The following is a 16,592-nucleotide window of genomic DNA, read 5'->3' as shown; positions in this document are numbered from 1 at the left end:
AAAATATGAATGAATGAGAGTTCCAATGAACCAAAATAAACTTTGATCATTTAGCGCTCACATCAGGTGTGCCTGTGGGGGTTTCACTCAAACATCTCACTTCCTTCAAAGCCTGTCTAATCCGTAGTCGGCGCACCGGAAGGCAGATTGAAACGTTCTTCCTGTCAGATAACAAGAACCGCTAGCACTGACTGACTGACGCTTTTAATTGGACCGCTGCGGACGAGGAGGACCGCGACTCCAGAATCTGTGTGTGTCCAGGTTGATGTTTCTGCCTGCCTCATGTCAGCCTGGCAGCATCCTGCTCTCTTTGTCATGCATCTTCCTCATCCTGCCTCTCTCTTTGGTCTATCTATAGCTGCTCCCCGCCCGCATTCCCCTGCGTCTTCCCTCTTCGCCGCCGTCGCCTGCTCGAGGATTCCTCGCATTCTTGTGTGTGTTTTCTGGCCGGGCCGGGCCTGCCCCTCTCCCTCCGGCCTGTCGCTGCCACTGTGATGTCATACATGCCGATGTGTGGCCTAAGTTAGAACCCTTTAATCGAATATTACATGGCATATTTTTTACTCATCCTTCCATACACATTGTGTCCATGTGAAAGTCTTACATAATGTTTGCATCTCAAGTCCCACTGCTGCTGGGGACTTCTTTCACCACAATGCCCCCTGGTGGTTTTTGTCACAACTGCACGCCGTGCCTGATTCGACATGCTGCAGTTTTGTAATTAGTTTTGCCGTAAAGTCGTCTTTTGCCCTCCAGTGCCCCCATGTGACTTCGGAAGCGGTTTCCTACACATTACTGCACCGACATTTCACACGCTCGCTGCTTCTCAAAATAAGTAATCCTGTGGCCCGCATACCCACAGCCTTCAAAGGGCGACACCCACACACTCACATCCTGTCGATGTCCAGCGGAGGTTCTTCTTTTCCCTTTTGTGTGACCTTTTACTTGTCGTCACATCCTCATCACATTACTGTCACTCTTTTTCAGCCTTTGCAATGGACACGTAGCAATGATGTCATCGCTGTCCAATGACAAGCAAGCATGGCAGAGTTGCACGTTGTTCAAGTTTATTTCCATCATGCATACAGTTACAGTATGGTACATCACACATTTCCAGTTTCTCCTGACATGTCCGACGAGGAGTAGGAAGAAGCGGAGCTTATTTACTCCTACCCCTTTTCCATTTCATAGAAATTACTAACACTCCCTCTTCTCAGTTTGAACGCTATTCAACTCCATAAATAATATATGATAAAGTTCTCAATAAATAGTTAAACAAGTTGTAATTCACATAATGAGATTAATAAAATTATCTAATTTTTCAATTATGTTTTTTTTGGGGGGGGCCAAATAAAGAGGAAGAATCACGTAGTTTCACAATACATGCCCCTCATTGAGGGGTCCTCTTTTGGGGCGGTATAGCTCGGTTGGTAGAGTGGCCGTGCCAGCAACTTGAGGGTTCCAGGTTCTGCCATCCTAGTCACTGCCGTTGTGTCCTTGGGCAAGACACTTTACCCACCTGCTCCCAGTGCCACCCACACTGGTTTAAATGTAACTTAGATATTGGGTTTCACTATGTAAAGCGCTTTGTGTCACTAGAGAAAAGCGCTATATAAATATAATTCACTTCACTCTTTTGCTTTTGGAGACGACATCATGCAACAGAATTTTCATTTTGAAATATGGCTACAGGAGTTGTAAAGGAATGAATCTCAAAATTTGCATTTTCTGTTTTTTGTTTGTTTCAGCATAAGCTATACAGCTAGACTACATTATTGGCTTTGAAAGTGAAAAAAAAAAAAAAAAGTATTAATATATGACTGACTTTTAAACACTGTTTATGAGGGGGACTGAGGGTCTTCTACTTTTTTTTTATATATCTAAAACGGTCAATGCTCAGACAATTATGAATCAAAATCAATGTTATGAATTATTGACCTATTTAAGTCTCCAACTACTTCACATCAAATAAGTACCGTATTTTTCGGACTATAAGTCGCAGTTTTTTTCATAGTTTGGCCGGGCTCCAGTGTGACTTATATGTTTTTTTCCTTCTTTATAATGCATTTTCGGCAGGTGCGACTTATACTCCGAAAAATACGGTATTCAGAATCTTTACTTTTAAGTTACAAAAAAATACAAATAAAGGTGGGGGCAAACGATTGTTTTTTTCATGTGTTTCTCACAATGTCTTCGGGTCTAAATTGAATGTCAAAATTAACCAATCTCTCCGTTTATGGCCACAGCCTTCTACTATACAAGTGTTAGGCGTTATTTATAATCCGGCATTAACTTTGACCAACTCAGAGGCAGCAGCTCAATATGTCATTAGTATCAGTAGCTAGTTAACTCTGTGTTCAAGGAGCCGCTAAAAATCGTTATTCGGTGTTAGTTCTTATAATTACAATATCCCTTATACTTAGTTAATATTCAGGTTACAAGATGCAAATGGAGTATTGTTTGCGGTTTTTGGGTGTTTTGAGAGAGCTTTATGGGAAGAATAAATTAGTCTAATTAGCTGCGTTTTTAGCCATCTACTGCGAGTCATATTTTAAAAGTTAGAATGCATAAAGAAGAAAGAAATGAGTCCTTGTTTCTCATAGGAATTGGGAATGATAGGCAAACTTTAAAAAAAAAAAAAAGGGCAGTTTTACTAACTTTAAGGCCACCCAAGAAAAAAAAAACATTACAATAGTAAAATGTGTAAAAAAAAAAAAAAATGTCATGTTTCCTAATTTCATAGTAGTTTTGATAATAGATAAAAGTAATAATAAAAAAAAACGGTCTCTTGGGAAACATCTGAAGCACTACTTCTTTTGTAAATTCCAGTAAAAAGATGTGATGCTATCCTGAAACACCTCATAAAACACAAAAAGATGAGAGGGCTGACAAAAAAAACAGCAAAGCGTCTCATCCTGAAAGAAGCCAAATGTCCTTTATCTACTCGCCGTATTGATGTTGCTCCAGCGAGCTGACAGAAACGTCATTCATCAGCGGTTCTCCTACGGGAAGGGAATCCCAATCATCACACCCACTTTAGAAGTCTGTTTTTTCTCTGCAGCGTACAAAATGTACACACTTTCTAATGGTGCTATTGATGTCTTTCTTTTCAGATTCAACCTACTGGGAATAGTAATATATCTGCACAGTTTTTCATGTTTATTATTCCATTGCTTTTGTTTTTTCCTGGGACATCTGTTTAAAAGGGGCTAAAGTCTGTAGATTATTTTTCATTTTAAAAAATAACACTATTTAAAGTGCACAATTAATCAGTATTTCCTACAGGACCACAGTGTATCTGTGGCATTAGATTGTATAAGTCAGGCCTGGGCAATTATTTTGACTCAGGGGCAAAAATGTCTGGGGGCCGCTATATCTATTTTTAGGAACACTAATACAAAACCTCACAATGTCTGATTGAATGCTAAAAACGTTATGACAGACCGCCTTAAAAAACGGAATTTTTTTTTTTTTACTGAATGAGTACCTCAGAATGTACATGAAAATAATGACTGTGGGATTTACAATATTTACTATGAAGGATAAAACAGCGGCGATGACCAAGAAGAACGCAGAGTTGGAATATAATTACAACACTTTATGTACATATTTATATACAGATTTGAACAATTAGTTATTCACTGAAATATATTTATTAATTGTGGTTCTTACAAAAAATATATCTTATAAAATATAAAAGCTAAAATGTCTCTTAAAGCTCTGCCCCTTTAATTAGTGCATACTAAATAATTTAACTTTAGCCTACTACTACAACCATATTATTTACCAGCAACATAAAGTGAAACAGAGGCAGAGGTGTATGTTTTGTCGTGGTCCTCTCTATAAGGCACATAAGAATATAAATTAGGACCCTTTTCATGAGAAAAGTGCATTTCTGATCTGACCCTGCTTTATTTTTCAGTGTTTGCTGAGTCTCACCTGTTCCCTCCGCCCTCATTTTTCTACTTGCCCGACTTCTACTTGCCCGACTTCTACTTGCCCGACTTCTCAAATCTACCGTACTTGCCCCAATATTTTTACTTGTCCTGCCTAGGTTTTTTTCTGGCTGTGTAGTGCTCATGGCTTATATCTTACTAAAATCCTTCCCGTTGACTATTTACAACATTACACAGTATTTATTATTATTATTATCTATAATTACATTTAAATGGCATTGCATACATGTAAAATGAAATGCTATTTCACATTATTTGACCAGTAGCAGTTACACTCATCTGAACAGGTCAGCCACCTGTTTAAAGCCCGATCACAGTTGAAATCTTGAAATGAAGGGCCTTTAATGGCCAAAACATTAACCTGGACAACATTTTAACAGCTGGTTGGCTCAGATGTTATTCTTTTCATTGCATTCACATGCTGCAGTGGACATTTTAGCTTAAGTATTAATGTAGTATCTGAAGCACCGTCTCCACGTGTGTTTATTGACAACAGGGTTATAACCTGGACACGTTAGCTCGTCGGTATGAAAACAGATGATTGTTATTACGTCCGTCTGCCCCGGACCCCGTCAGTGAAACGCTCGGTGAAATCGCGGATTAACGTTAAATATATGACGAGCCGCGAGCGATGCAGTTATAACCTATCTACCATAACCTATATTACCCTCGTATTTTGATCCCGTCCGTCCGTCTTGGTCTTCTTCGTCTTGGTCTTCTTCTTCTTCTTCTGGCCCACCAGGTGAATTAAGTGCTATTGGCGGAGTTACAATGCATAGTAGGCTACCGCCACCTACTGCACCGGAGTTGTAACTACAAGGTACATTCACAGACAGGGTCCCATTGCTTTTATGAGCGGTCGAGCGAGTCAAAAGCCGAAAAATCCATTTGTGGCGGACGTAATTCTTTCGTGGCGGGCCGCCACAAATAAATGAATGTGTGGGAAACACTGCTGAGCAATACGGACCAAAACTGGTAATGCTGTATTTTTTTGTTCGAAAAACGTGCACATTACATAAGGTTGCGGAAGTGTTTTACGGCTAGATAACCAGTGTTGAGTACTCAGATTATTTTTGTTGTAAGTAGTAACGTAATGTGTTGTTTATTTTTATAGAGTAATTAGTTATCCATTGTTATGTCAAAGCAGTTTTCCGCAGTAAAGGTCTTCTGTCTCTTCTTGCAGCATTACACCAAAGACGCCGATGGCCTCTGCACCAGCCTCATTAAACCCAAGCTGATGGAGGGCACCGTGGCGGCACAGGACGAGTTCTCCAGGAGTAAGGACTCATTAAACTGATCCGTTGTGCGGGATGTCATTGTTTATTTCCCCGTCTTAAACGTTAAGTCGGGGACACAGACAAAAGCAGTAATCGCGTTAAACGCCGCAGGGCTTTTCTTATCTGTCAGCAAGGTCAGTGCTACGCCGCTAACCCCCCTTGTCATTCCGCTACACGTCCAAACTCCGTCTTGTCTACATCAGACCTCTCTAGGCGGATAATGATGCTCTTCTGCTAGCCCGTACAACACAATTTGTGTTTGACTCATGTCTGTTCTTCGCTACAGGCGGCTGGGCTTTGAACAGGAAGGAGCTGAAACTCCTACAGACCATCGGCAAAGGAGAGTTTGGAGGTCAGAAGCACTTTTTTTTATTTTTTTTTATCATTGCCTTGCTGCACATGACCAATCCTCTCCTCTTCTGGGTCCTCAGACGTCATGGTGGGCGACTACAGAGGGACCAAGGTGGCAGTCAAGTGTATCAAGAACGACGCTACAGCGCAGGCTTTCATCGCGGAGGCCTCCGTCATGACGTAAATGACAGACGAGTCGATGTTCGTTAAAGATGCATGTGTGGCATCGATTGAAATGTGCTTGGGTCTTTTGTGTCGACGCAGGCAACTGAGACACAACAACTTGGTGCAGCTGCTGGGAGTCATTGTGGAGGAGAGGGGAAGCCTCTACATCGTCACAGAATACATGGCCAAGGTACTCCGCAAATAGTCTCACAAAAAGTATCTTAAATACTCAAATTATATTATAAAGAAGACTGGTTAATTGGAAGAAGGCGATAATTTTGGATTACAATTTTTATAAAACTTTAATGTTGCTTACCACCATCAATGGTTAACAGGTTTTACTATTAAAGCTGGGGTACTTGAATCTTGTGTCACCAGACAGAATTCAAACTGTAAATCCACCTCCTCTCTGGAAGGGCAAGAAATTGCGCACGAGAGCTGCTCGTGCACACATATAGGTTGTTGACAGTCTGAAGTTGCATCGAAGTATCCCTTAGTCTTTATTTTGTCGCAGACTATCGGTCACACACGTCGCCACGCAAAAGGATATACCGTATTTTTCGGACTATAAGTCGCAGTTTTTTTCATAGTTTGGCCGGGGGTGCGACTTATAATCTGGAGCAATTTATGTGTGAAATTATTAACACATTACCGTAAAATATCAAATAATATTATTTATCTCATTCACGTAAGAGACTAGACGTATAAGATTTCATGGGATTTAGCGATTAGGAGTGACAGATTGTTTGGTAAACGTATAGCATGTTCTATATGTTATAGTTATTTGAATGACTCTTACCATAATATGTTACGTTAACATACCAGGCACGTTCTCAGTTGGTTATTTACCGTATTTTTCGGAGCATAAGTCGCTCCGGAGTATAAGTCGCACTGGCCGAAAATGCTTAATAAAGAAGGAAAAAACATAAATAAGTCGCACTGGAGTATAAGTCGCATTTTTTGGGTAAATTTATTTGATAAAAGCCAACACCAAGAATAGACATTTGAAAGGCAATTTAAAATAAATAAAGAATAGTGAACAACAGGCTGAATAAGTGTACGTTATATGACACATAAATAACCAACTGGTATGTTAACGTAACAAATTATGGTAAGAGCTTATGTCAGCAGCCAATTAGGAGCCTTTGTTTGCTTCCTTACTACTAAAGGAGAAGTTTTCTAGTATGTTCACTTTTATTTAATGCCAAAAATGTTTTTTGATTGCAGTAAGAAACTCATAAGATTTTTTTGTTAAAATAAAACCAATAATGACATGTTTTTGTGGTCCGCTTTATCAAATATCAAATACATTTTGGTACCAGTACCAAAATAGTGGTATCGGGACAACCAGTGATGGGCAGTAACAAGCAACATGTAGCTAAGCGACGTATCTTAACTGCATTTTCCAGGCTTTGCAGTAGCATTACTACTTTTTGAACGTGTAGCTTTTCCTGTAGCTTAGCTATTTTTAGACCCATGTAGCTTCTAGTTTACATAAAAGCTACAAGCTACAAAGAGAGGAAATGGCCCCCCCAAAAATACGGAGAACATCCATGATGATTGGTTGGTGTTTGTATATAGAGTCACAATTGGCTAAGTGTTTGTATATAGAGTCACAATTGGCTAAGGTTGGCTCGAAACATAACGGACTGGCCAATCAGAGGCAAGATAAGGCGGGTTATTGAAACTAGTAAGCAAAATCATAACAGACACGCATTCATGTCACAAGACGACGAGGGAGTCGGAGACAGAGGGACGACTCCAAAAAAACATACTTGAAAATAGCAGAGGGACTCTCTCCCACAGATTAGATTTTTCCTTTAATGATGAAGATGAAGTTCAGGAAACCCACAAAAATGCGTGTCCTTGGCCATATTTAGACAAATGTATGCGTTTAGAGAAAACAATGCCCAAAGTCTTAGTTTTTAGTTGAAAACCAAACAATACCATAAAACTAAACTGCTCTCATCTAAGACGTCCTACCCAAATTTAGGAACACACATTAAGGTGAGTTGAGTTCATGAACAGTTTTACTGCAAATAACCATTACCAACTGTTCACAAACACACAAGTCATTGTTTTTTTTGTCAAGATATAGATATATATTGTTTTTTTACTGTTGGTAGAGAAAATTAATGACATTATAAGGGTGGGCCAAAGAAAAGGCAAACTAAATACATTCATACAGTGGGGTGCGGGGACCCCTAGAGATAGTTGTAGGGTGTCCCCAGCTAAATGACAGATAGTTAATAGTAATGGACCCTTATTAGGTCCATTTGTACACTCTCAGTTACATTAATATTGATATTATACATGTGGGCCTATATAAAGAAATGCGGTTAAATGAAGATTTGATGTAGCAAGCTCCTTTTGCTGTGTAGCTTGCAACAATTTTCCCGACATTGTTTCCCCTGTAGCTTAGCTACATTTAATTGAGAGTAACTTGTAGGTTAGCTTACTACATTTTCCAAGTAGCTTGCCTATAACTGGGGACAACCCTAAGAGGTAGATAAAGCTGCACAACATCAGGAGGTTGCCATCAGCAATAGATGTTGCAGACCTTGACTAGAACCAACGCACTCTGCGACTATTGTAGAATGTAAATGTTGAACCCTGTGTCCTCTCCTGCGTTACAGGGCAGCCTGGTGGACTACCTGCGCTCCCGAGGACGGACCGTGCTGGGCGGAGACTGTTTACTAAAGTTCTCACTGTAAGCGGTCTTCTTTTCTCCTGGGCCAGCTAATAGCTCCATGCCGCCTTAACACGTGCGTGGAACATGCCCTTCTTTCCAGTGATGTGTGCGAGGCCATGGAGTACCTGGAGGCCAACAACTTCGTCCACAGAGACCTGGCGGCTCGCAACGTGCTGGTGTCCGACGACAACATCGCCAAGGTCAGCGACTTTGGCCTCACCAAGGAGGCCTCTTCCATACAGGACACCGGCAAGCTGCCCGTCAAGTGGACCTCCCCTGAAGCTCTCAGGGAGAAGGTGAGAGAGGAGGGATGTTTGGTTGTAGAGTCACTTAACGTCATTGAGCGTAATCCTCATCCTGGCAACGCTTTCGCCCCGCAGAGGTTTTCCACCAAGTCGGATGTCTGGAGTTACGGGATCCTACTGTGGGAGATCTACTCCTTCGGCCGCGTGCCTTACCCTCGAATTGTGAGTGCATGAACGTCACACTCAGCTCTCTATTGTGGAAGTCAATAGATGAACATTATTCACATCTTTTTATAGCACCCACTACACACACTTCCTGATTTACTGAGGGTGTCAGATTGCATCTCTTTAGATAGAGAAGCCTTTACAAATGGAAACAAATCAGTTTGTAAAACGGTTACTGCTAGGGCTGCAGCTATTGATGACTCTAGTTATCCAGTAATCTATGAATTAATTTGTTCTATGAATCCAGGATTCGTTCAAACTCGTTTTTATCCTTACTCGTGCATGAGCCACCCTTAGATAGATGCCCACCACATTGTAAAAAAAGAAAGAAAAAGTGGGCTTTGCTACACATCTTGAAATATCAACTGTTTGTTAATCAATCAAGATTAGATTGTGGACAACACTTCCAACTAGGGCTGGGCGATATGGCCTTTTATTAATATATCGATATTTGTAGGCCATGTCACAATACACAATATATATCTCCATATTTTGCCTTAGCCTTGAATGAACACTTGATGCATATAATCACAGCAGTATGATGATTCTATGTGTCTACATTCAAACATTCTTCTTCATACTGCATTAATATATGCTACTTTTAAACTTTCATGCAGAGAGGGAAATCACAACTAAGTCAATTTACCAAAACGGTATTTATTAAAGAGTTATTAAGCAGTGGCACAAACATTCATGTCATTTCCAAAACAGAAAGTGCAAGATTGTCAGAGACATTTTATAACAAGCTATGAGGGCACTTTTGTGCATGTCACTAAGATGACATATCAAAACACTAAAGTAAAGTGCACTTTTTGTACAGAACGCCACTACAATAGTTTAAAACTAATAAAGTGCACTTTTGTGCATGATGTCAAACAAGATATTTCAATAACTGTCAAATAAAAATGAGCTGCATAATAGGAAATCAAATAGTGTATGTCCTTCGCTTTGTGGTAGGTTCCTGCGGACGTTATCTCCTTCTGTTGTTGACTATTTTTTTCATACGGTGTTGATGTGGAAATGGTTGCTTCGGCATTTTGTTGTTGTGGCACCGGCCGGAGATGTTGACATGCGGAGTTTCAAGCACTCTTCATTCTCTAGCGGGTGACTTTTCAAGTCATGCTACAAATGAACACTTTTGCCGCCTACTTGACATATTACGGTTGTCTGTTAAACATCTTCCTGCTGGAAGCCAAATCACCGCCAGACGATGAACCCCGTGCTGTTTTTCTTGGGAATTCCTTCTTCCTTCATTTGTTACCAGATTCGCACCTTCTTTCTCTCGTATTACCACCCGCGCCACAGCTAACGTTACCCATGCCGCTACCTTTCTGCTCCGCGAAAACGTGTGACGTTGCACGTGTGACGTACGTGACAAGGTGCGCTTGTTTTACGTCTCTGTGAGAAGGAGAGACAAGAAAGAGTGAGAAAAGCCTGAAGTGTAATGCCTGCAGCTAAAAGCGTGACAACGTATACTTGAATATCACGATATAGTCATTTTCTATATCGCACAGAGACAAACCCGCGATATATCGAGTACATTCGATATATCGCCCAGCCTTACTTCTAACACGATTGTGGGATGTCTGGTGAAAAGTACCGTATTTTCCGCACTATAAGGCGCACCGGATTATAAGGCGCACCTTCAATGAATGGCCCATTTTAAAACGTTGTTCATATATAAGGTGCACCGCATTATAAGGCACATAGAATAGACGCTACAGTAGATGCTGGGATTACGTTATGCATCCATTAGATGGAGCTGCGCTAAAGGGAATGTCAACAAAACAAATAGTGATTGTACTGACACTTCTACTTGCTGCTCTCTGTTCCAGTTTGTCCTCCAACTGTAGCATACTTGCCAACCCTCCCGGATTTTCCGGGAGACTCCCGAAATTCAGCGCCTCTCCCGAAAACCTCCCGGGACAAATTTTGTCCCGAAAATCTCCCGAAATTCAGGCGAACCTGGAGGCCACGCCCCCTCCAGCTCCATGCGGACCTGGAGGGTCTGCATGGAGCAATGTTGTTGTAATATATTGAGTTGGGGGCAATAACCAGGCGAGGTGATGAAGTACGTCTCTTTACTGTAGACTTCAGAACAGACTCACACACTTGACGTCAGGTGCGCAACACCACCTAAATCGTTGGCCAACCAAAAAGTAACCCCAGTACGCTATAGCCAACATTCACCAGGAGATGGCAACAGACAAACATAGGTCACTCTTACATTCATCTCCTTTTAGAATTGTAAAAGTTACTCAAAAGAAATAAACAACCCAACCAAAAAATGCAGCAGCTCAATTAAAAACTGTACTTAAGCCACATTCTTTTTTTTTTTTTAGTACTGAACTCTTAACCCTCATTTGTAAACAATAACATGCTTGTTATACAAACAGTATTTGTACATCTTTAACACAGATTTTTATACTGTCTTCAGAGATTCAGTTTTTTTGGTGGTACTCGAAACCTTTCTGGGTACCTGCGGATCACTGGTGGGGTTTTTGTTGTGGGTGATCTGGGTTCTGATGATGGCAACTCAGCAGTCCTTGAATCTGGTTCAATGATGAGACTAGTTTGTGTCTGACTCACTGATGGTCCTGGTGATGGAACTGAAACAGCACTGTCCAGTTGTACTGATGGCACATTTTCTGCAACTGGTGGAGATTGTAGCTGAGATAGGCTCCAGCGCCCCCCGCGACCCCAAAGGGAATAAGCGGTAGAAAATGGATGGATGGATGGATGGTGGAGACTAGATAACGGGCAGTCTCTCCATGTTTTCTCGCCATGGTAACATGTGATCCACATGCGCTGTCTCTGTCCCTCTTGATAGATAGATTGATATATATATATATATATATATATAAGTAATTCTTATATATATATATATATATATATAAGAAAATACTTCACTTTCAGTGAATTCTAGCTATATATATATATATATATATTTATTTTATTATATATATATATATACTGTATATATATACTGTATATATATCAGGCATGTGATTTTTCCGTCTAAAGTCGGAATTCCGTCTTTTTTAATCTCGGGGGGGAAAAAAAAAATCTCCCGTTTTTCCATTTTTTTTCCCGACCCTAAATCAAGATTCAAGACGTAGTTTATATTACGCCGTAGTTGATTGGTCGATATGTTCCTTGTGACCAATCAGGACATCTGTTATGATGATGAATGATGACGTTAATAACGTCATCATTCATAATGGTTATTACCGCCATTTCCCATATGTAAACGATGTCGGTTCTCGAGAGAAAGGACGCTTTACGAGTAAAAGAAATTGATAAACATGTCAAAAATAAGTTTCGATGGGACTGGATGGAAAGGGAAATCACTGATATTGTTGGGAAGAAGGAAGTTACGACTTTGTTCCGTGATTTTATTTGGAAAATCGATCGTCCCGGAAAGGTTTTGTGCACGTGGTGTCATGATAATATTGACTATAGATCACGAGGTTTCAAGGCTTTGGAAGTACATGCGAAACGCCAAAAACATATGAAACAACTTGAAGCAAGGTATGATCTATTAATGATGTTTTCATGTCTTTAAACACTAAAATATTTTCTTCAAATTGTACTGTCTTTGTTAATTTAAGCATGTTAAATTGGTGACAAACCAGGAGCTTCGGGGGGCGTTGCCCCCCTTGTCCCCCCCACCAGGGCACCTGGCTGGGGGCCTTCGTCCCCCAGACCCCCGGAACTTTTTTCAGTCTTTTTCATTGTGGTCAAATCACATGCCTGATATATATACTGTATAGGGACGGCGTGGCGAAGTTGGTAGAGTGGCTGTGCCAGCAATCGGAGGGTTGCTGGTTACTGGGGTTCAATCCCCACCTTCTACCATCCTAGTCACATCCGTTGTGTCCTTGGGCAAGACACTTCACCCTTGCTCCTGATGGCTGCTGGTTAGCTGCCTTGCATGGCAGCTCCCGCCATCAGTGTGTGAATGTGGAAATACTTTCAATGCGCTTTGAGTACCTTGAAGGTAGAAAAGCGCTATACAAGTATAACCCATTTATCATTTATATATATATATATATATATATATATATGAAATACTTGACTTGGTGAATTCTAGCTGTAAATATACTCCTCCCCTCTTAGCCACGCCCCCGCCCCACCCCGACCACGCCCCCCCACCCCCCACCCCCCACCTCCCGAAATCGGAGGTCTCAAGGTTGGCAAGTATGAACTGTAGCCATCTCGCTTTATTCCCTCGGAAACTCTGTTTAGTCTTCTTTACTTGGCGCAGGTCATCGTGTTGCTTCCTCCGATTCGTTAATGTTCAATCCTCTCGCTGCTGCTCTATTCCCGTGTTCTACTGCGTGATTGATCGCCTTGAGTTTAAACTCTGCGTCGTAAGCGTGTCTCTTAATAGGAGCCATTTTTGGGTCTTTACATAAAGTTTAGGTCTTGCAACTACGGTAAGCAGCCGCCGACTTCATTTTCCCCGTAGAAGAAGAAGCGCTTCTTCTACGGTAAACAGCCATAGAAGTGGGGAAATGAAGTCGGCGTAGTTGCGAGACCTGTTGTGGCTCAATATTGGTCCATATATAAGGCGCACTGTCAGCTTTTGAAGAAATTGGAGGTTTTTAGGTGCACCTTATAGTGCAGAAAATACGGTAGTTACATTTTGAACGCGGGAGTCATGTTGTCTCCATCCCCTCCCCCATTTCCAGGCGCTGAAAGACGTGGTGCCCCGGGTGGAGAAGGGCTACAAGATGGACGCCCCCGACGGCTGCCCGCCGGTGGTGTACGACCTGATGAAGCAGTGCTGGACCCTGGACTCGGCGGTGCGGCCGTCCTTTCGCATGCTGAGGGAGAAGCTGCAGCATATCAGAGCTAAGGAGCTCTACCTGTGAAGCGGCGGAGAGCGGGGACGGTAGGGGGGAGGGAGGGGTGCAGCCCCACGCCACAAGACAAAAGAACCAAGGGACCACAGCGACGCTTCCTCTCCAGCCTGTGGGTCTGCCTCCCTCTGCTTCCCTTTAAAGGACCCACTTCCTGTTTGTGTTGTAAAGCTTTGGCCATGTTTCCTCCTCTGGCTTTTTCTTCCTCCTCTTCCTGCTCCACCGCCCCTCTGTTCAACACGCCATTACCTGGAGGGGAGGCTGGCCTTTTCCTCCATGTTTGTCAGGTGCTCGCTGACCCCTCCCTCACTGCCTGCATGTCACCGCCATCGCTTCCTCCCCTCTCTCCCCCCCTGCTGGGCGTGGTGTCAGGTGTGGGGTCTTCGCTCTGTGCCAAAGTGCCTCCAGGCGTCCCTCCAGCACTTGTTCTATCGGACTCCTGTAGTCTTTTTTTGTATGAATCATCCTTTTTTTATTTGCTTTCTTCTTTTCAGGGAGGTTATCAAACCATTTTTTTAGTGCCGTTTCCCCCATTTTTGTCGATAAAGTAATATTTTTATTTTTAAGGGGGGCAGTATCATGTTTGTCCTCCAGCCATTGGGAGGAACCATGAGCAGGAGGGGGGGCGAGACATTAATACAGGAGGAGGAGGAGGAGGAGACCCTGAACATGGTGGATTCATCATACGTGGGCTTGTTTTTTTTATATCAAAATATATTTAAAGGATTTAAAAAAAGAAAAAAAAAAGAAAGAAAGGACAAACCGACGGGCCGAGAATTGACACAAAACGTGGGATGGGGTGGAGTGGGTTTCCGCCGGGGTCTGCGTTGGGAGTGTTGAGTGGAAAACGTCACGGTTGGTGCATGCTGTGTGAGCGAGGCCTTCGGTTCAACTGTCAGTGCTTTCAATGTTCATTGTTTTATTATGCTATCATGAATAAATCATTCCATCGGAGGAGAGGGTGCAAGCGCCGACAGTCTTTTCACATTTCCCAATTGTACAAATCAAATTCGACGAGGAAAAAGTTTAGTAAAAAGGCACAACGTAAAGAGAGAAGCAAACATGTTGATGCTAATTCATCAATCAACAAAGTTTATTGATATACCGTATTTTTCGGAGTATAAGTCGCACCGGCCGAAAATGCATAATAAAGAAGGAAAAAAACATATAAGTCGCATTTTTTGGGGAAATGTATTTGATAAAAGCCAACACCAAGAATAGACATTTGAAAGGCAATTTAAAATAAATAAACAGGCTGAATAAGTGTACGTTATATGAGGCATAAATAAGCAACTGGTATGTTAACGTAACATATTATGGTAAGAGTCATTCAAATAACTATAACATATAGAACATGCTATACAATCTGTCACTCCTAATCGCTAAATCCCATGAAATCTTATACGTCTAGTCTCTTACGTGAATGAGATCAATAATATTATTTGATATTTTACGGTAATGTGTTAATAATTTCACACATAAGTTGCTCCCGGCCAAACTATGAAAAAAAACTGCGACTTATAGTCCGAAAAATACGGTAGGTCTTAATCACAAATGTCTCAAAGGGCTGCACAAACCACAACGACATCCACATCAGATCCCACATCAGGGCAGGAAAGAACTCAACTCATTGGGATACCACCCCCCCCCCCCCCCCCCCCCCCCCCCCTTGGCGACCGGTGCAATGGACGTTGAGAGGATCTAGTTAATAATGTGAGGGTCCCCAGAGACGTCCCCAACTGATGCACAGATGAGTGGTCCACCCCGGGTGCCGACTTTGAACAGCTTGCGCATCATCTGTGGTCACCTAATAACCTCTCCACGCAGGAGAGAGGTGGGCAGAGCAAAAAAGAGACGGCAGATCAACTGGTCTAAAAGGGGGGGGTCTATTTAAAGGCTAGAGTATACAAATGAGTTTTAAGATGGGACTTAAATGCTTCTACTGAGGTAGCATCTCTATAACTGTTACCGGGAGGGCATTCCAGAGTACTGGACACTAATAAATAGTGCTGGGTTGAACGATACCAAGCATCCATGTTTTAAAACTCGATACAAGAGACGTGAGCGGATTTCCAAGATAGCGCCAAGTATCAAAAAACATTTTTTTTAGGGCTAAAACTTACAAAGTTAGCGAAAAAGCTAGCATAAAAAATTTGTGTTAGCATGCCAGCACGTGACCGGATAAGAGGAAATACCAAAATGCACTATTTGCAGGTGTAAACATACACACGAGCTTAAAGCTAGCATAAAACTTAAGCATGTCAATATAATGTTAACGTTAACGTGCTTTTGAATTTTTTTGTTTACACCTAAAAATAGTGCAATTTAATACGCCGTCTTCGAAGTATCCTGACGTGTCCTATGTCATCAATTTCCTAGCTTTTTAATTAACTTTGTTTAACCTCTTAAGGCCCAAGCTGTTTGATACCATGCTTTTTTTTATTTCTCTTTGCTATTTGGGCTTATGGGACCCTAATCAGAATAAAAACTAAAAATCATCTTTTTATATGATGTACTTAGTCCATAAGTACACAAATGTGTACTTCATTTGTAGCGACATGCTAATTTTTATTTTTACACTTTTTTTTTCCAAATTCCATTGTATGTTATACTCTTCTGACACCACCAGATGGCAGTATAAGTGTCCATATGTTGGCATAAGACCCCAATTCAATAGTGTACACAATTTTGGAAATAAGAGCTAAAAGGTGCTGTCCACGCATGTGGCCACTAAGGCCTTTAGATTAAATATAAAATCATGAATTTTGATACTTGGTGCATCTTGGAAGTATGCTAACATGTCATACATATAGAGT

The 16,592-nt window shown here is 41.6% G+C and overlaps 1 protein-coding gene across 1 annotated transcript in view; it reads left to right on the top strand.

Moving 5' to 3' along the window:
* The window catches only part of LOC133608934 (tyrosine-protein kinase CSK), a 125,795-nt gene extending 111,065 nt beyond the window's left edge, over positions 1 to 14,730 (top strand). Inside the window, exons 6-13 of the mRNA XM_061964589.1 lie at positions 5,140 to 5,233; positions 5,520 to 5,585; positions 5,665 to 5,764; positions 5,849 to 5,939; positions 8,386 to 8,459; positions 8,542 to 8,737; positions 8,822 to 8,908; positions 13,606 to 14,730. Coding sequence (XP_061820573.1) covers positions 5,140 to 5,233; positions 5,520 to 5,585; positions 5,665 to 5,764; positions 5,849 to 5,939; positions 8,386 to 8,459; positions 8,542 to 8,737; positions 8,822 to 8,908; positions 13,606 to 13,788 — 891 coding nt within the window. The 3' untranslated portion in view covers positions 13,789 to 14,730. The remainder of the gene's footprint in view (positions 1 to 5,139; positions 5,234 to 5,519; positions 5,586 to 5,664; positions 5,765 to 5,848; positions 5,940 to 8,385; positions 8,460 to 8,541; positions 8,738 to 8,821; positions 8,909 to 13,605) is intronic.
* Positions 14,731 to 16,592: the final 1,862 nt, after the last annotated feature.

This window comes from Nerophis lumbriciformis, linkage group LG06 (assembly GCF_033978685.3).
Source record: "Nerophis lumbriciformis linkage group LG06, RoL_Nlum_v2.1, whole genome shotgun sequence".
NCBI lineage: Eukaryota > Metazoa > Chordata > Actinopteri > Syngnathiformes > Syngnathidae > Nerophis > Nerophis lumbriciformis.
This window is presented reverse-complemented; position numbering and strand designations above follow the sequence as displayed.